General features: G+C 35.3%; 1 protein-coding gene across 1 annotated transcript; it reads left to right on the top strand.

The window, feature by feature from the left end:
* Positions 1-8,809: 8,809 nt before the first annotated feature.
* LOC102625538 (uncharacterized) lies at positions 8,810-12,870 on the top strand. The gene is made up of 4 exons (XM_006478507.4): positions 8,810-9,072; positions 9,180-9,297; positions 11,856-12,021; positions 12,506-12,870. The coding sequence occupies exons 1-4, from the start codon at positions 8,872-8,874 to the stop codon at positions 12,723-12,725; spliced, it is 705 nt and encodes a 234-aa protein (XP_006478570.2). The 5' UTR covers positions 8,810-8,871; the 3' UTR covers positions 12,726-12,870.

Raw genomic sequence — 12,870 nt, 5'->3', positions numbered from 1 at the left:
TGTTCATTATCAATAAGTCGGCCACCAAAAAATATATAAGCCAAATTTTTGGCTTTTGCATGAGAGAACACAGAGATAGAAGAGAAAAAAAGAGTTGCAGCCACCGAATATAGCACCTGCTTGGATTAATCTTCTGACTAATTTTATCTATTTTTTTATTCCCAATTCATTTATGTGTAACTAGTCTTCTATACTAGCTTTAAAAATGAAGTGATATCTTCATAATTTAACTTTTATTATTAATTATAACACATGCACATAGACAAAACAAGAACAAAAGCTCACCACTTAGCATATTACAATGGGATGTAGAAAATTCACCACCCAATGATGTTGTACAAAAGATATAGGGCTCTCTAACTCACCAAAGCTCACCATTCAAGAGGATTACAAAAGGATACAGACATTCACGACCCAATGATATCCTACAAGAGTTACAGGGCTTCTTAACTCACCACTCTAAGGAATTCACCCAAGAGATACAGAGTTGAATGAACAGACTTTAACAAGAGCACTCTTCTAACCTGCATTCTCAAAATCACCATTCCCTTCTAAAATTATAACCTATTACCTTTATATAAATAACTTGGAACATCCTCTAAGCTTAGGATAAGTTCTCTATCATTTAGAATTTGAAAACGCCACAATCAGCTATGGACGGTCTGATTGATAAGTTAAGAGTTTGAACGTCATGGAAATCCGATAAGTTCAAAGAGTTCATAAAGAACCAAAGAGAATTAACTCTCTCACCAATTGCATAAAAAAAAACTTATTCCATGTTTATTGAATACGAGTACTTTATATAGGATTGGTTACAAGAATTTTTGGAAATAAATCCTAACCCAAAAATCAAATCTAAATCTAAATCTTCCCTAATAGGAAATAATCTAAATCAAATCAGAATTCTAATCTAAGTAAATAGGAAAGAATTTAAACCAAATCAGAATCCTAATCTACATAAATAGGAAAGAATCTAAATCAAATCAGGATCCTAATTGGCTTAAATGCCTTACATCAATTAAATGAAAACTAGGCGATTAAAATAGAAATAACTGATTTGTTTCCCTAATAGCCTCCTCAAGAAACGGGAAAGTATCTGAAAAAGAAAAATAATATATTTTCCTGCCATAATGTGCAAGCCAACTCCCTATTTCATGAAAGTGACTTTTTGGAAACTTCAAGAGCCTGAATCATACATTTATCATGTGCGATTCATTCAACGGGTCTCCACGAATTTGATTTAGCCCAAGTTGCTTGAATCAATACATTAAGCGCTTCTTTCAATTTCTTTGCTCGAGCTCTTGTAACGGGTCCGACGGGAACTTGAATAGGATCTGAATATGCCTCATCCCATGTGCTTGTGATAGTTTTATCCTTAATCTCATCATTCCCCTCCTCTTGAAGAGGATTTATCCTCAAATCAACACCTACATCAAAAGGACTAAAATCAGAAACATTAAAAGTAGCACTTACATTGTACTCACCAGGCAAATTCAGTTTGTATGCATTGTCATTGATCCGTTCCAAAACTTAGAATGGGCCATTCCCTCGAGGTAATAACTTAGATTTCCTTCGTTCTAGAAATCGTTCCTTGCGCATGTGTAACCACACCCAATCACCGGGTTCAAAGACTAGCTTATGTCGCCCTTTGTTGGCTTGTTTAGCATATTGCTCAGTTCTCCGTTCAATGGTTAACTTCGCCCTCTCGTGTATTTGTTTAACAAATTCAGCATTTTTCTTGCCATCTAAGTTAACACGCTCATAAACAGGTAATGGAGTTAAATCCAACGGGGTTAAAGGAATAAAACCATAAATAATTTCAAACGGTGAATACTTAGTAGCAGAATGAACGAAACGATTATAAGAAAACTCAACAAGTGGTGAACAATCTTCCCAAGTTTTGATATTCTTTTTAATGATAGGTCGCAACAGAGTAGATAAAGTTCTATTCACAACTTCTGTTTGACCATCAGTTTGAGGGTGACAAGTAGTTGAAAATAACAATTTAGTTCCTAACTTAGCCCGTAAGGTTTCCCAAAAGTAACTTAAAAACTTAGCATCCCTATCAGAAACAATTGTCCTAGACATACCATGCAACCTCACAATCTCCCTAAAGAATAGGTCAGCAACATTAGAAGCATCATCCATTTTGTGGCATGGAATAAAATGTGCCATCTTTGAAAATCTATCTACAACCACAAAAATTGAGTCTTTCCCTTGTCTAGAACTCGGTAAACCTAGCACAAAATCCATCGAAATATCAGTTCAAGGTGCACTAGGTATTGGCAAAGGGCTGTATAAGCCATCAGGTTGCACTTTCGATTTGGCTTGCCTACAAGTGACACATCTACCACAAAGTCTTTCAACATTTCGTTTCATATACGGCCAATAGAAGTGTTCCTGTAAAACTGCTAGAGTCTTTACAACTCCAAAATGCCCCATTAACCCTCTTCCATGGGATTCACTCACTAATAAATCTCTCAAAGAACAGTTAGGCACACACAGTTTATTCTCCCGAAATAAATAGCCATCATGCCTAAAGTATTTAGCGACTACGATCTTTTCACAAGCTTGGTATTCAACACTAAAATCATGGTCATCAACATACAATTCCTTAATATGTTCAAAACCAAGTAGTTTACCATTAAGTGTTGAGATTAAGACATACCTACGGGAAAGCGCATCTGCAATAATGTTTTCCTTACCTTGCTTGTAACGAATGACATATGGAAATGTCTCAATGAATTCTTCCCATCAAGCACGTCTCTTGTTCAGCTTGTGTTGGCCTTTAAGGTGTTTCAAGGACTCATGATCAGTGTGAATAACGAACTTCTTAGGTCATAGGTAGTGCTGCCATGTTTCTAACGCTCGAACCAACACATACAACTCCTTATCATAAGTAGGATAGTTTAAGGCTGTCCCACTCAACTTTTCACTAAAGTAAGCAATTGGTCGTCCTTCCTGCATTAGGATTGCGCCAATACCAATACTGAGGCATCTCATTCAATTTCAAATATTTTATTAAAGTTAGGCAAAGACAATAAAGGAGCATTGGTCAGCTTTTGCTTGATTATTTGAAATGTCTTCTCTTGCGCTTCTCCCCACTTGAATCCAACATCTTTTTTTATTACTTCAGTAAGCGGTGCGGCCAATGTGCTAAAGTCTTTACAAATCGTCGATAGAAACTAGCAAGCCCATGAAAGCTTCTCACATTACTTACAATTGTGGGACTCGGCCACTCTTGGTTTGCACGTACTTTTTCCTCATCAACCTGTATACCATGTGCACTCACAAAAAATCCTATAAACACAAGTTTGTTAGTGCAAAAAGTACACTTCTTCAGGTTAGCCAACAACTTTTCTTTTCTAAGCACATCTGAAACAGATTTTGAATGTACTACATGATCGTTTATGTTTTTGCTATAAATGAGGATATCATCAAAATAAACAACAACAAACTTATCAATAAAAGCTCGCAAGACATGATTCATAAGTCTCATAAAAGTGCTCGGGGCATTAGTTAGACCAAAAGGCATGACTAACCATTCATACAAACCATATTTTGTTTTAAAAGCAGTTTTCCATTCATCTCTTTCTTTCATTCTAATCTGATGATATCCACTTTTCAAATCAATTTTTGAAAATACACAAGACCCATGTAATTCATCAAGCATGTCATCTAACCTAGGAATGGGATGTTGATACTTTACAGTTATGTTGTTGATGGCTCGGCAGTTAACACACATCCTCCACATCCCATCCTTCTTAGAAACTAATAAAACGGGAGTTGTACATGGACTCATACTTTCTCTCACATACCCTTTTTCCATCAATTCATTAACCTACCTTTGAAGTTCCTTGCTCTCTTCCAGATTGCTCGTATAGGCTGGTCTATTTGGAATGGCTACACCGGGCACAAAATCAATCTGATGTTCAATCCCTCGGATTGAAGGTAAACCATGTGGTGTTTCTCAGGAAAGACATCCTCACACTCCTGTAAAAGAGAAGTAATAGAACTAGGCAAAGTAGGGTCAAATTCGTTAGTGTTTAAAAATTCCTCTTTGTACAAAAGTATAATCTCACTCGCTCTCGTGTAGAAATTCTTTTGTTTTCCATCTAATTTTCGCTTAATGGCCGTATTTTTTTTTGTTTTTCTCTCACATTTTCTTTAGCCTCTTTTTGAATTTTACTCTCTTTTTCTCTCCTTTTTTTCCTCACGCGCTCTTTGTAGGCTCACTTGGTCTCCATAAACCTGCTTTGGTGTCAATGGAACAAGAGTGATATTGCGTTGATTAAATATAAATGAATATTTGTTGGTGAAGCCATCATGTTTCACACGTCTGTCGAATTGCCAAGGCCGCCCAAGTAACAAGTGTCCAGCCTGCATTGGCACTACATCACAAAGCACCTTATCTTCATACTTGCCAATCTGAAAAGTCACTAGTACTTGCTTGTTCACTTTCACCTATCCACTGTCATTTAACCACTATAGTTTTTATGGCCGTGGGTGTTTAAGTGTCGGAAGCCCTAACTTCTCTACCATGATAGTACTAGCAACATTAGTACAACTTCCTCCATCAATAATCATGCTACATACTTTGTCTTGAACATAGCACCTAGTATGGAAAATATTTTCCCTTTGCACTGCTTCGTCTTTCTTTACTTGCACACTCAAAGCTCTCTTTGCTACTAAAGTCAATTCCCCAGGGGCTATATACTCTTCATCTTCGACATCCTTTAATGGTGGTATCTCATTCTCTTTCGTCTCATCTTCAATTACAATCGCACCATTGTCCCGCAATACCATAACTCTTTTATTCACACATTCACTTGCGATATGCCCCTTGCCTTGACATTTGAAACACTTAATGCCACAATTCCTAATGGTAGAAGTCACGATGTTACCTTGTGTATTGTGCTTGGAGGGCTTAGATCTTAGCTTAGGTGTAGTAGATGCTTGTGGCCTCTCGTCTCGTTTCACATAGCTCGGCTTCGAAGGAGTGGAACTCGAGATTGGGACTGCACGAGTGTTACCTCTCTTTTTGAGTTGCTGCTCAATCTTGATGGCTTTATGGACTACATCCTCAATCTCCACATAATGTTGCAACTCAACCTTATTGCAATCTCCCGATTAAGTCCATTTAAGAATCGTGCCATGGTAGCTTCTCTACCCTCCTCCACATTTGCTCTAATCATGGCAATCTCCATTTCTTTTTAATAATCCTCAACACTTCGGCTACCTTGTGTAAGACATTGTAATTTTTTGTACAAGTCTCGATAATAGTGGTTAGGTACAAAATACCTTCTCATCAATGATTTCATTTCATCCCATGTCACAATTGGACGTTCCTTATTTCGCCTCCTGCTTATAACAAGCTGATCCCACCAAGTAATAGCATAGTCAGAAAACTCAATCACATTTTACTTTTTTTGCCTCTAAATAATTGTGGTAGTTAAATATAAACTCCATTTTCTTCTCCCATTCAAGGTATGCTTTTGGGTTGGATTTTCCTTGAAAAGATGGAATCTTCATCTTTATGTCACTCAATCCATCATCTCTATTCCTAGCTCTCCTACCTTATCTATCTCTCCTATAACTACCCACTGAGTCCTCTCCTTCATCATACTCATCTCTATAATAGTCATCAATCTCTCCTCTAGTTGGAGCTCTTTCTCTCCTACATGCTTTGGAAACAGGTTGTGACTGCCCTACACGTGCGTTCTCCACCTGATCCAAATGCTCGTGGATGAGCTCTAATTCAGCCCTCATCATCCTTCTCATCTCTCCCATTAATGCTTGAATTTGTAAATTCTGAGTAGTTGCGGATTGGTCCTCTTCATTTGTGTTTCGTTATAGGTTGTGAGACATAGCTATTATCTGCAAAAGAATGTTGGAAATAATGTGGAAGGACCTCACCTCACTCCCTTACGTGTTTCACTCAAGAAAAATGACTCACTCAATTCCACTCGTGTTTCACTCAAATTATTGGCTTTTACCCTTTAATATGCTCACACTCTCTTGCCTTTTTCCACTTTTAGTAATCCTCACTCGGTTCTTATCAAACTAATCAAACCAATATCAGGATTTCAGCAGCAATTCACAAAGATGACAACTAAGGAGAATTTAATTTCAAGAGTAAGAAGGTAATGAGTATGAAAGTCGAGTTTTGATTTTGGGCAAAATTTTCACCGATGGGGTAAAACTTGTTTTAGACTTTCAAGACACAAATAATGAAAAAAAAATGAAAGATTTTAAGAGGAGGTTGGATTCTTTTTTTTTTTAAGGAAAAGGAATAGGTAAAACTTATGGATTTAAGGAGAATTAAACCACAAAGATGCAAAATTGATTTTAAAAGGAAACCCTAAAAATACTGTTCACGGCACTGTCACTTCTTTTTTTATATATACTAGAACAAGATGAAAAATTCAAACAAAAATGAAAAACAACAAAGATAGATGGATCTGACCTTAGAGCATAGGCTCTGATACCAAATTATACGAATCCCGTCAAGAACTAACGCGACCCTAATCAATTTAGTTCCCAAGATCAAATCTAAACCAGGAATGGAATTGAACCTCGACCCAATGCTTATTGAAAGCACGAACCTTGGTATGTGAAGATGCCACAATCAACTATGGATGGTCTGATTGATAAGTCAAGAGTTTAAACGTCACGAAAATCCGATAAGTTCAAAGAGTTCGTAAAGAACCAAAGAGAATTAACTCTCTCGCCAATTGTATAAAAAAAAAATTCTTCCATGTTTATTGAATACGAGTACTTTATATAGGGTTGGTTACAAGAATTTTTAGAAATAAATCATCACCCAAAAATCAAATCTAAATCTAAATCTTCCCTAATAGGAAAGAATCTAAATCAAATCAAAATTAGAATCCAAATAAATAGGAAAGAATTTAAACCAAATCAGAATCCTAATCTAAGTAAATAGGGAAGAATCTAAATCAAATCAGGATCCTAATTGGCTTAAATGTCTAATAGCCTAATAGAAATAACTGATTTGTTTCCCTAATAGCCTCCTCAAGAAATGGGAAAGTATATGAAAAAGGAAAATAATATATTTTCCCACCATAATGTGCAAGCCAACTCCTTATTTCATGGAAATGACTATTTGGAAACTTCAAGAGTCTGAATCATGCATTTATCATGTGCAATTCCTTCAACGGGCCTCCACAAATTTGATTGAGCCCAAGTTGCTTGAATTAATCCCTTAAGCGCTTCTTTGAATTTCTTTGCTCGAGCTTTTGTAACGAGTCTGATGGAAACTTGAATAGGATCTAAATATGCCTCATCTCATGTGCTTATGATAGTTTTATCCTTAATCTCATCAATTCATGTGTGATGAAGTCTTGTTCAATGAGATAAATTATCTTTTATTCAATTAATTCATTATATGTGTGCTTTAATGATTATGGTTCTTGTTTCACATGTTTAGTTAAATATAATTAAATCTTCTCACCAATTCTATCATGCATTATTAACTACTAAATTAATATTTGATTAAACCTATGCTTACATCTATAAATTGTATATGTAAGTATCATTGATTATGTGTCTTTCATTAAATTTTTTATATATAGTACTTAGGAAAACTCTGAATCTATTATTCAATATGTTTGCCCAGGATGCTTAGATATCATACTATTAAGCAAAAAAAAAACATGCATAAGATTAATTCTAATTGGGCTTAATCATTATATTCATGAATAGACATAGATTAGTTTCGAGTTGTCACTCTAAAACTGGGAATTGATTGGTAATTAAATAATTTTTAAGTTGAACTATGGTGGATTCTGAAACCCTAATAGCTTCTATCTCTTAAATGTTTTTGTTATTTTACTCATTTTAATTTTAATTGCATCTTTAGTTTTAATTTTCTCAAAAAAAAATCTTCTTACTATGGGTTTGACCTTGTTATTTCTAGTATATACTTCAATAAATTTATGTGTTTGCGAGTACATTAAAATTTACATTTCGATATATTTTTTAAACAGCATAAAGACATACATTGAATAATATGGATCGGAAATGGTTTTGATACCACACGATAAAATTTAAAATAAGCATAAGCATACCTCTGGGCATGATTGTTTAAGTTTTTGAAACTTTCTAAGCATATATCACAAAGGCGACTTCTTGCCTATTCTATTTTTAGACAAACTTGTGATGAAAAATTACTTTTTTACTATATGGACATAATTTGGCTAGGATAGGAACCCTTTATATAGTGAAACTTAGTAACTTCAAAACTTTTTGAATTCGCTCTAATTAAATGGAGATTAGTAAATGGGACTCTGCGTTTCCTTCCATCAGAGAAGTAGGTTATGAATTTAATCACTTTTAACAATTCCATTATTAGAAGAAATAATTAAAATCCACCACCATTGTTAAAATGAGGGAATGAATAATTAGTGTGAGTTTATCATTCTTTAAATTTCTAATAACTCAATTTATCATGTCAGCCATACTTAGAATAAATCAAACAATCTATTGATTTTTTATTTATTTTATTTTATTATTGTTGTTGTTTTTGTGTTTATGACGTCTAGTTGCATAACGTTAAAAAATATATATATATTTATTGCATAGACGATTGGAACAAACTTGTCTTTGTCGTCTACTCTAATTTTCGTTAGGGTAAAATCGTAAACGTGATAAAAGGTTTGATAAGGACTTTTGAGGGTGCTAAATGCTAGACTCGTTCGATCCTTAATTTTTTTTTTTTTCCTTAAAGGCCGAGGCCTGAACCTGTCCAGCCCATTACCCCCATAAACTAAGAAGGCCCTAATGTCAAATGTAGCAACTTAGAAATTGCCGAGCCGAATTCAAGCAAGCGGAAACAAGCTGGGAGAAGGGATGATGAGCTTGTCGCTTATCCAAGACTATTCTTCTGCTGGAGAAGAAAAAGAAGAAGAGGACGATGAACAAATCCATTATCAGAGCTCTTCAGACGACGAAGCAAATGCCTCCGCCGCAGCTAAGCGTACCGTCCGCTATGACCTCCCTAGAAACTCCGTTGATTCTGGCCTTCCCTCCGCCTTCGACGTTTTCTCTCAAGTAGGGTTTATTCTTACTTGTTTTCTTTTCATTTCTTTTTAAAATAATAATAATAATTAGCTGAATTGAATTAGCGTCTGATATTGGTTGGCTTTTGGTTACGAGAGATTTCAGGACCTCCACGGTTTCTTAACAATTCTCTCGAGGTAAAGGCTTCCTCAATTGATGTCAATTCTCAGCAAAGCAGGCGCAGGAATCGCAAGAATAAGAAAGAGTTACCAGCTGGTAATTGTCAAATTCTTTCATTTGGTCAAAGGAAATTGCAGATGCTAATCTGATTTCTTATTATAACTAGTTGAAAAGGAAGCTAATTCTAGTGTACAAATAATAGCATAAAGTCTTAGTATTATCTGAAGTATAAAGAATACTTTCTTTTTGAACAATCCTTCTTGTCACTCTATTCTTATGGAGAATACCTATGTTTTTGGTAAAAGAAAAATGGCCAAAACTCGAAAAAGAAAAAAAAAAAAAAAGGCAAAAACTCTTTGGATCTGTGCTGTGGCAGCTCTGTTTTGGGTAATGTGGCAGGAAAGAGATCTTCTTATTTTTTAAGGAAACAAGCAGATAATATTGAGTTGTAGGATAGAATCTGTCTTCTAGCTTTGCTTTGGGCTTCAGTTTGTAAAGAGTTCCAAGATTCATCTTTTTAATTCATTCATCTAAGCTGGGATAGTGTTTTGAGATAGGTGTCTAGGTTGGTCTGGTATTGTAGAGGGGGATTGGCGGGACTGGCATATTTTGTTTAGTGTAGAAAAGTGTTCATTATTTTGCTTTCTCAGTGGACGGTTGGTCCACTCCTTGTAATGATTCTTCATCATTAATATAATTTATAGTTTCTTGTCCACAAAAAAAAAAAAAAAAAAGATACTTCATTTGGTGGAATAAGATATTTTCTCAACTAATTAGGTTATTTTAGTGTTTCACTGATAGATTGACATTTGCTAAATGCATCAGCCCTTGGTGTGGTGTTTCATGCTCTTATGATATGAGCAGTTCATAACTGGCAATCCGATTTGGCTTATCCAAAGTTCATTGTTTATTAATCATCACAAAACAAAAATTGAGGTGTTTGAGTTTTCTCATAAGCATTTATGGTAAAGTCCTGCACTTTAGAACACTTTTCTTAAAGAGTTTAAGTTTTCTCGTAAAACATAAGATTGCGAGTCCAATAAAGTCGCAAATATCTTGATTTCTGCTGCTAATGTTGATCACTATCTAAATAACAGGTTTTGAAGAGTTGAAAAGAAGTTATAATACCATCTTTATTATGTTCAAATTGCCTTAGCTATTATGCTAGAGTATGCTCTCATATAGGCTGTGTGATGAGCATTTATTTATATGAATGCACTGGAAGGCTTTACGCTAGAAAAATATGATTTCATATAGGTTGTGTGTTGAGCATTTATTTATATGAATGCATTGGAAGGGACTTCCATGACTAACATATAATCCACTCAAATGCTTCTTTATTAAGTTGCCACTAGATTCACAAATTAGTGACATCTTAAGTTTTCTCGTTTGAAGTTATTGGACAGGTTTGTGGAAGAATAGAAGATTTTGAGAAACAAGCTGATCAACAATCGAATGGGCATTTATATCTTGTCACAATATGATGTTAAAAATGTAGCAAAACTAGTTGCCAGTGTATGGGCTCATTAATGATTTTGGTTGGGGTTATACTTGCCATTAGAAACAATCAGATTGCTAGAAAGGAGTTGAAGAAATTGTACTAGGGATGTTGAAACTATTGACAATTTTTTTTTTTTTGGTTGGGACCTTGCTTGTGGGATCAATTCAAAGCAACTGAACTTAGAGAAAAATGCACCCATGAGTCCACTTGAACGGATGGTAAGGATCTATATGCTATGTTTGACAAAGGTCTGAGATTTTAGGGATATTAAAGCAATTGTAGTTAGCTTTTTATAAGCCATTGTCACCAGCTTACCATCTTTCTTATTAGTTTATATCAATTTTTAGATTTTAACTTTCTGCTTCTGAGCTTATAAATTTAACTTTTTGTTATCTATATATAACCATAGTACGGGATCCCAGTTTGGGCCCTTGGATTTGAAATCCAACGGCCTATTACTTTTTTATTTTAAAATCTGCGCACGGTAGAATCCACCATGTGCAGATTTTAAGATCCAATTGGGATCCCGCACTTTAACTAACATGCAGGATCAGTTATGAGAACCTATAATGTACATTTTTTGCCATGATCTTTAGTCTTATTTCCAAATTCCTTTTAAACCCTTAAATGTGTAAAGCTTGATAAGGTGTCACCTATATGACCAGTCCTCCAGATATCAGTTATGCTTATGCATGTTGCATCAGTTTAATTTATTTATATTTGGTCCCATGTATGTTTAGAAAGAAAAAAGCAAAAACAAGCATTTCAATCCTGACAGAGTTCTCTGGAAAATACTGGTGCATTATTCAATAAATGCTATTTAAATCTTCTTTTTGTGACAACTGCCTTTAATGTATCAAATCTTTTCCTGTATGAAAACTACTGCTCTTCTTCGCTGCTATATATTAAACTGTAAGTACACACAGCTAATATTAGACTTCCATAGATTTCTAGGATTAAGGAGTTGGTGGTTGCGCTTGCAATAGCTTAAAATTTGGCTTCTATGGATGTCTGTCTTATTGCTAACTGTAAATACACAATAGACTTTTAGGATTGAGGAGTTGGATGTTGATTGCATTTCCAAGGGCTTAAAATTAGGGTTTTGTCTTTGACTTGATGTCAACTCCTTTTGATTTGGTTCTAATTGTCTTAGGTGCTGTGATGGAGGCCAAGGCTCAACTTGTTGGAATCCATGACCGAGTGAGAAGTGATATGGAGGGTGACCAGCCTCCAGCCTCAGTTTCAAGCACAACACAAGGAGTCAAGCGTGTGGCGACTGCAACCAATCCCAATGCAGAAGATGCTGCAGAGCTTCTCAGGTGTAATTTCCTTATTTAAATGCATACGTAAGATGGTGAAATTTTTATCTTCAGTTGCGGAGAATTCATGCAAGGTCTGAATTGTGACAAACAGTTGTTGGATCTATTCTTGCATTTACAAATCCCTGAGTAGAATTAAACTTGCAAATTATGTACTAGGTGGGTGCTGACAAACTTGAGAGAGAGAATTTAACAATTTTACTAGGCTTCCAGTTTGTGTGGACCCATGAAAATCCCAGAATCTTGAGCAATAAATTAGTACGTTTTACATTTTATGAGCATGGATGTCTTTTTGGCCTTTCATGTGGGTCCTGGAGTTCACTATCACTCTGATGACTAAATAAATTTATGTTCTCATGTCCTGCTCCCTCAGGACTAATTTAAATAAATAATGTTTCAGTTTATTTTATATCTGTACTGTCTTGTACATTGGGGTTAAGCTCATTTGAAGTTTATCTTGTAACATGTAATTTCCTCTTTGTAGGATGTGCTTGCAGTGTGGAATACCAAAGACCTTTTCAAATACACGTGGGATGGTTTGCCCAGTATGCAGTGATCGCCCTCCTGCAGACATAAGCAATGAGTCCAAGAAGAAGGGCTCTATCATAAAAGATAGGGAGAAGAGTAAAAGGATGAAGGGACAATCATCTCATGCTACTTGGAAAAGTGAAACAGAGATGCAGCTCCGGCAGCAGTTTGATTGACCAAAATAAGTTGTACCCTGCGGATATTGTCTGGCTGTGCAATATATGCTTTAGGATTATAAAGAAACGATTCTATAACCTTAGAGATGGTCAATTGCTAAATACTCCACGTTTATTTATGGTATAGAGCATGTTTTGGCTTTCA

This window comes from Citrus sinensis, chromosome 8, assembly GCF_022201045.2.
Source record: "Citrus sinensis cultivar Valencia sweet orange chromosome 8, DVS_A1.0, whole genome shotgun sequence".
NCBI classification, from domain to species: domain Eukaryota; kingdom Viridiplantae; phylum Streptophyta; class Magnoliopsida; order Sapindales; family Rutaceae; genus Citrus; species Citrus sinensis.
Note: the sequence above shows the minus strand (reverse complement) of the source record. Positions and strands in the feature narration are given on the sequence as shown.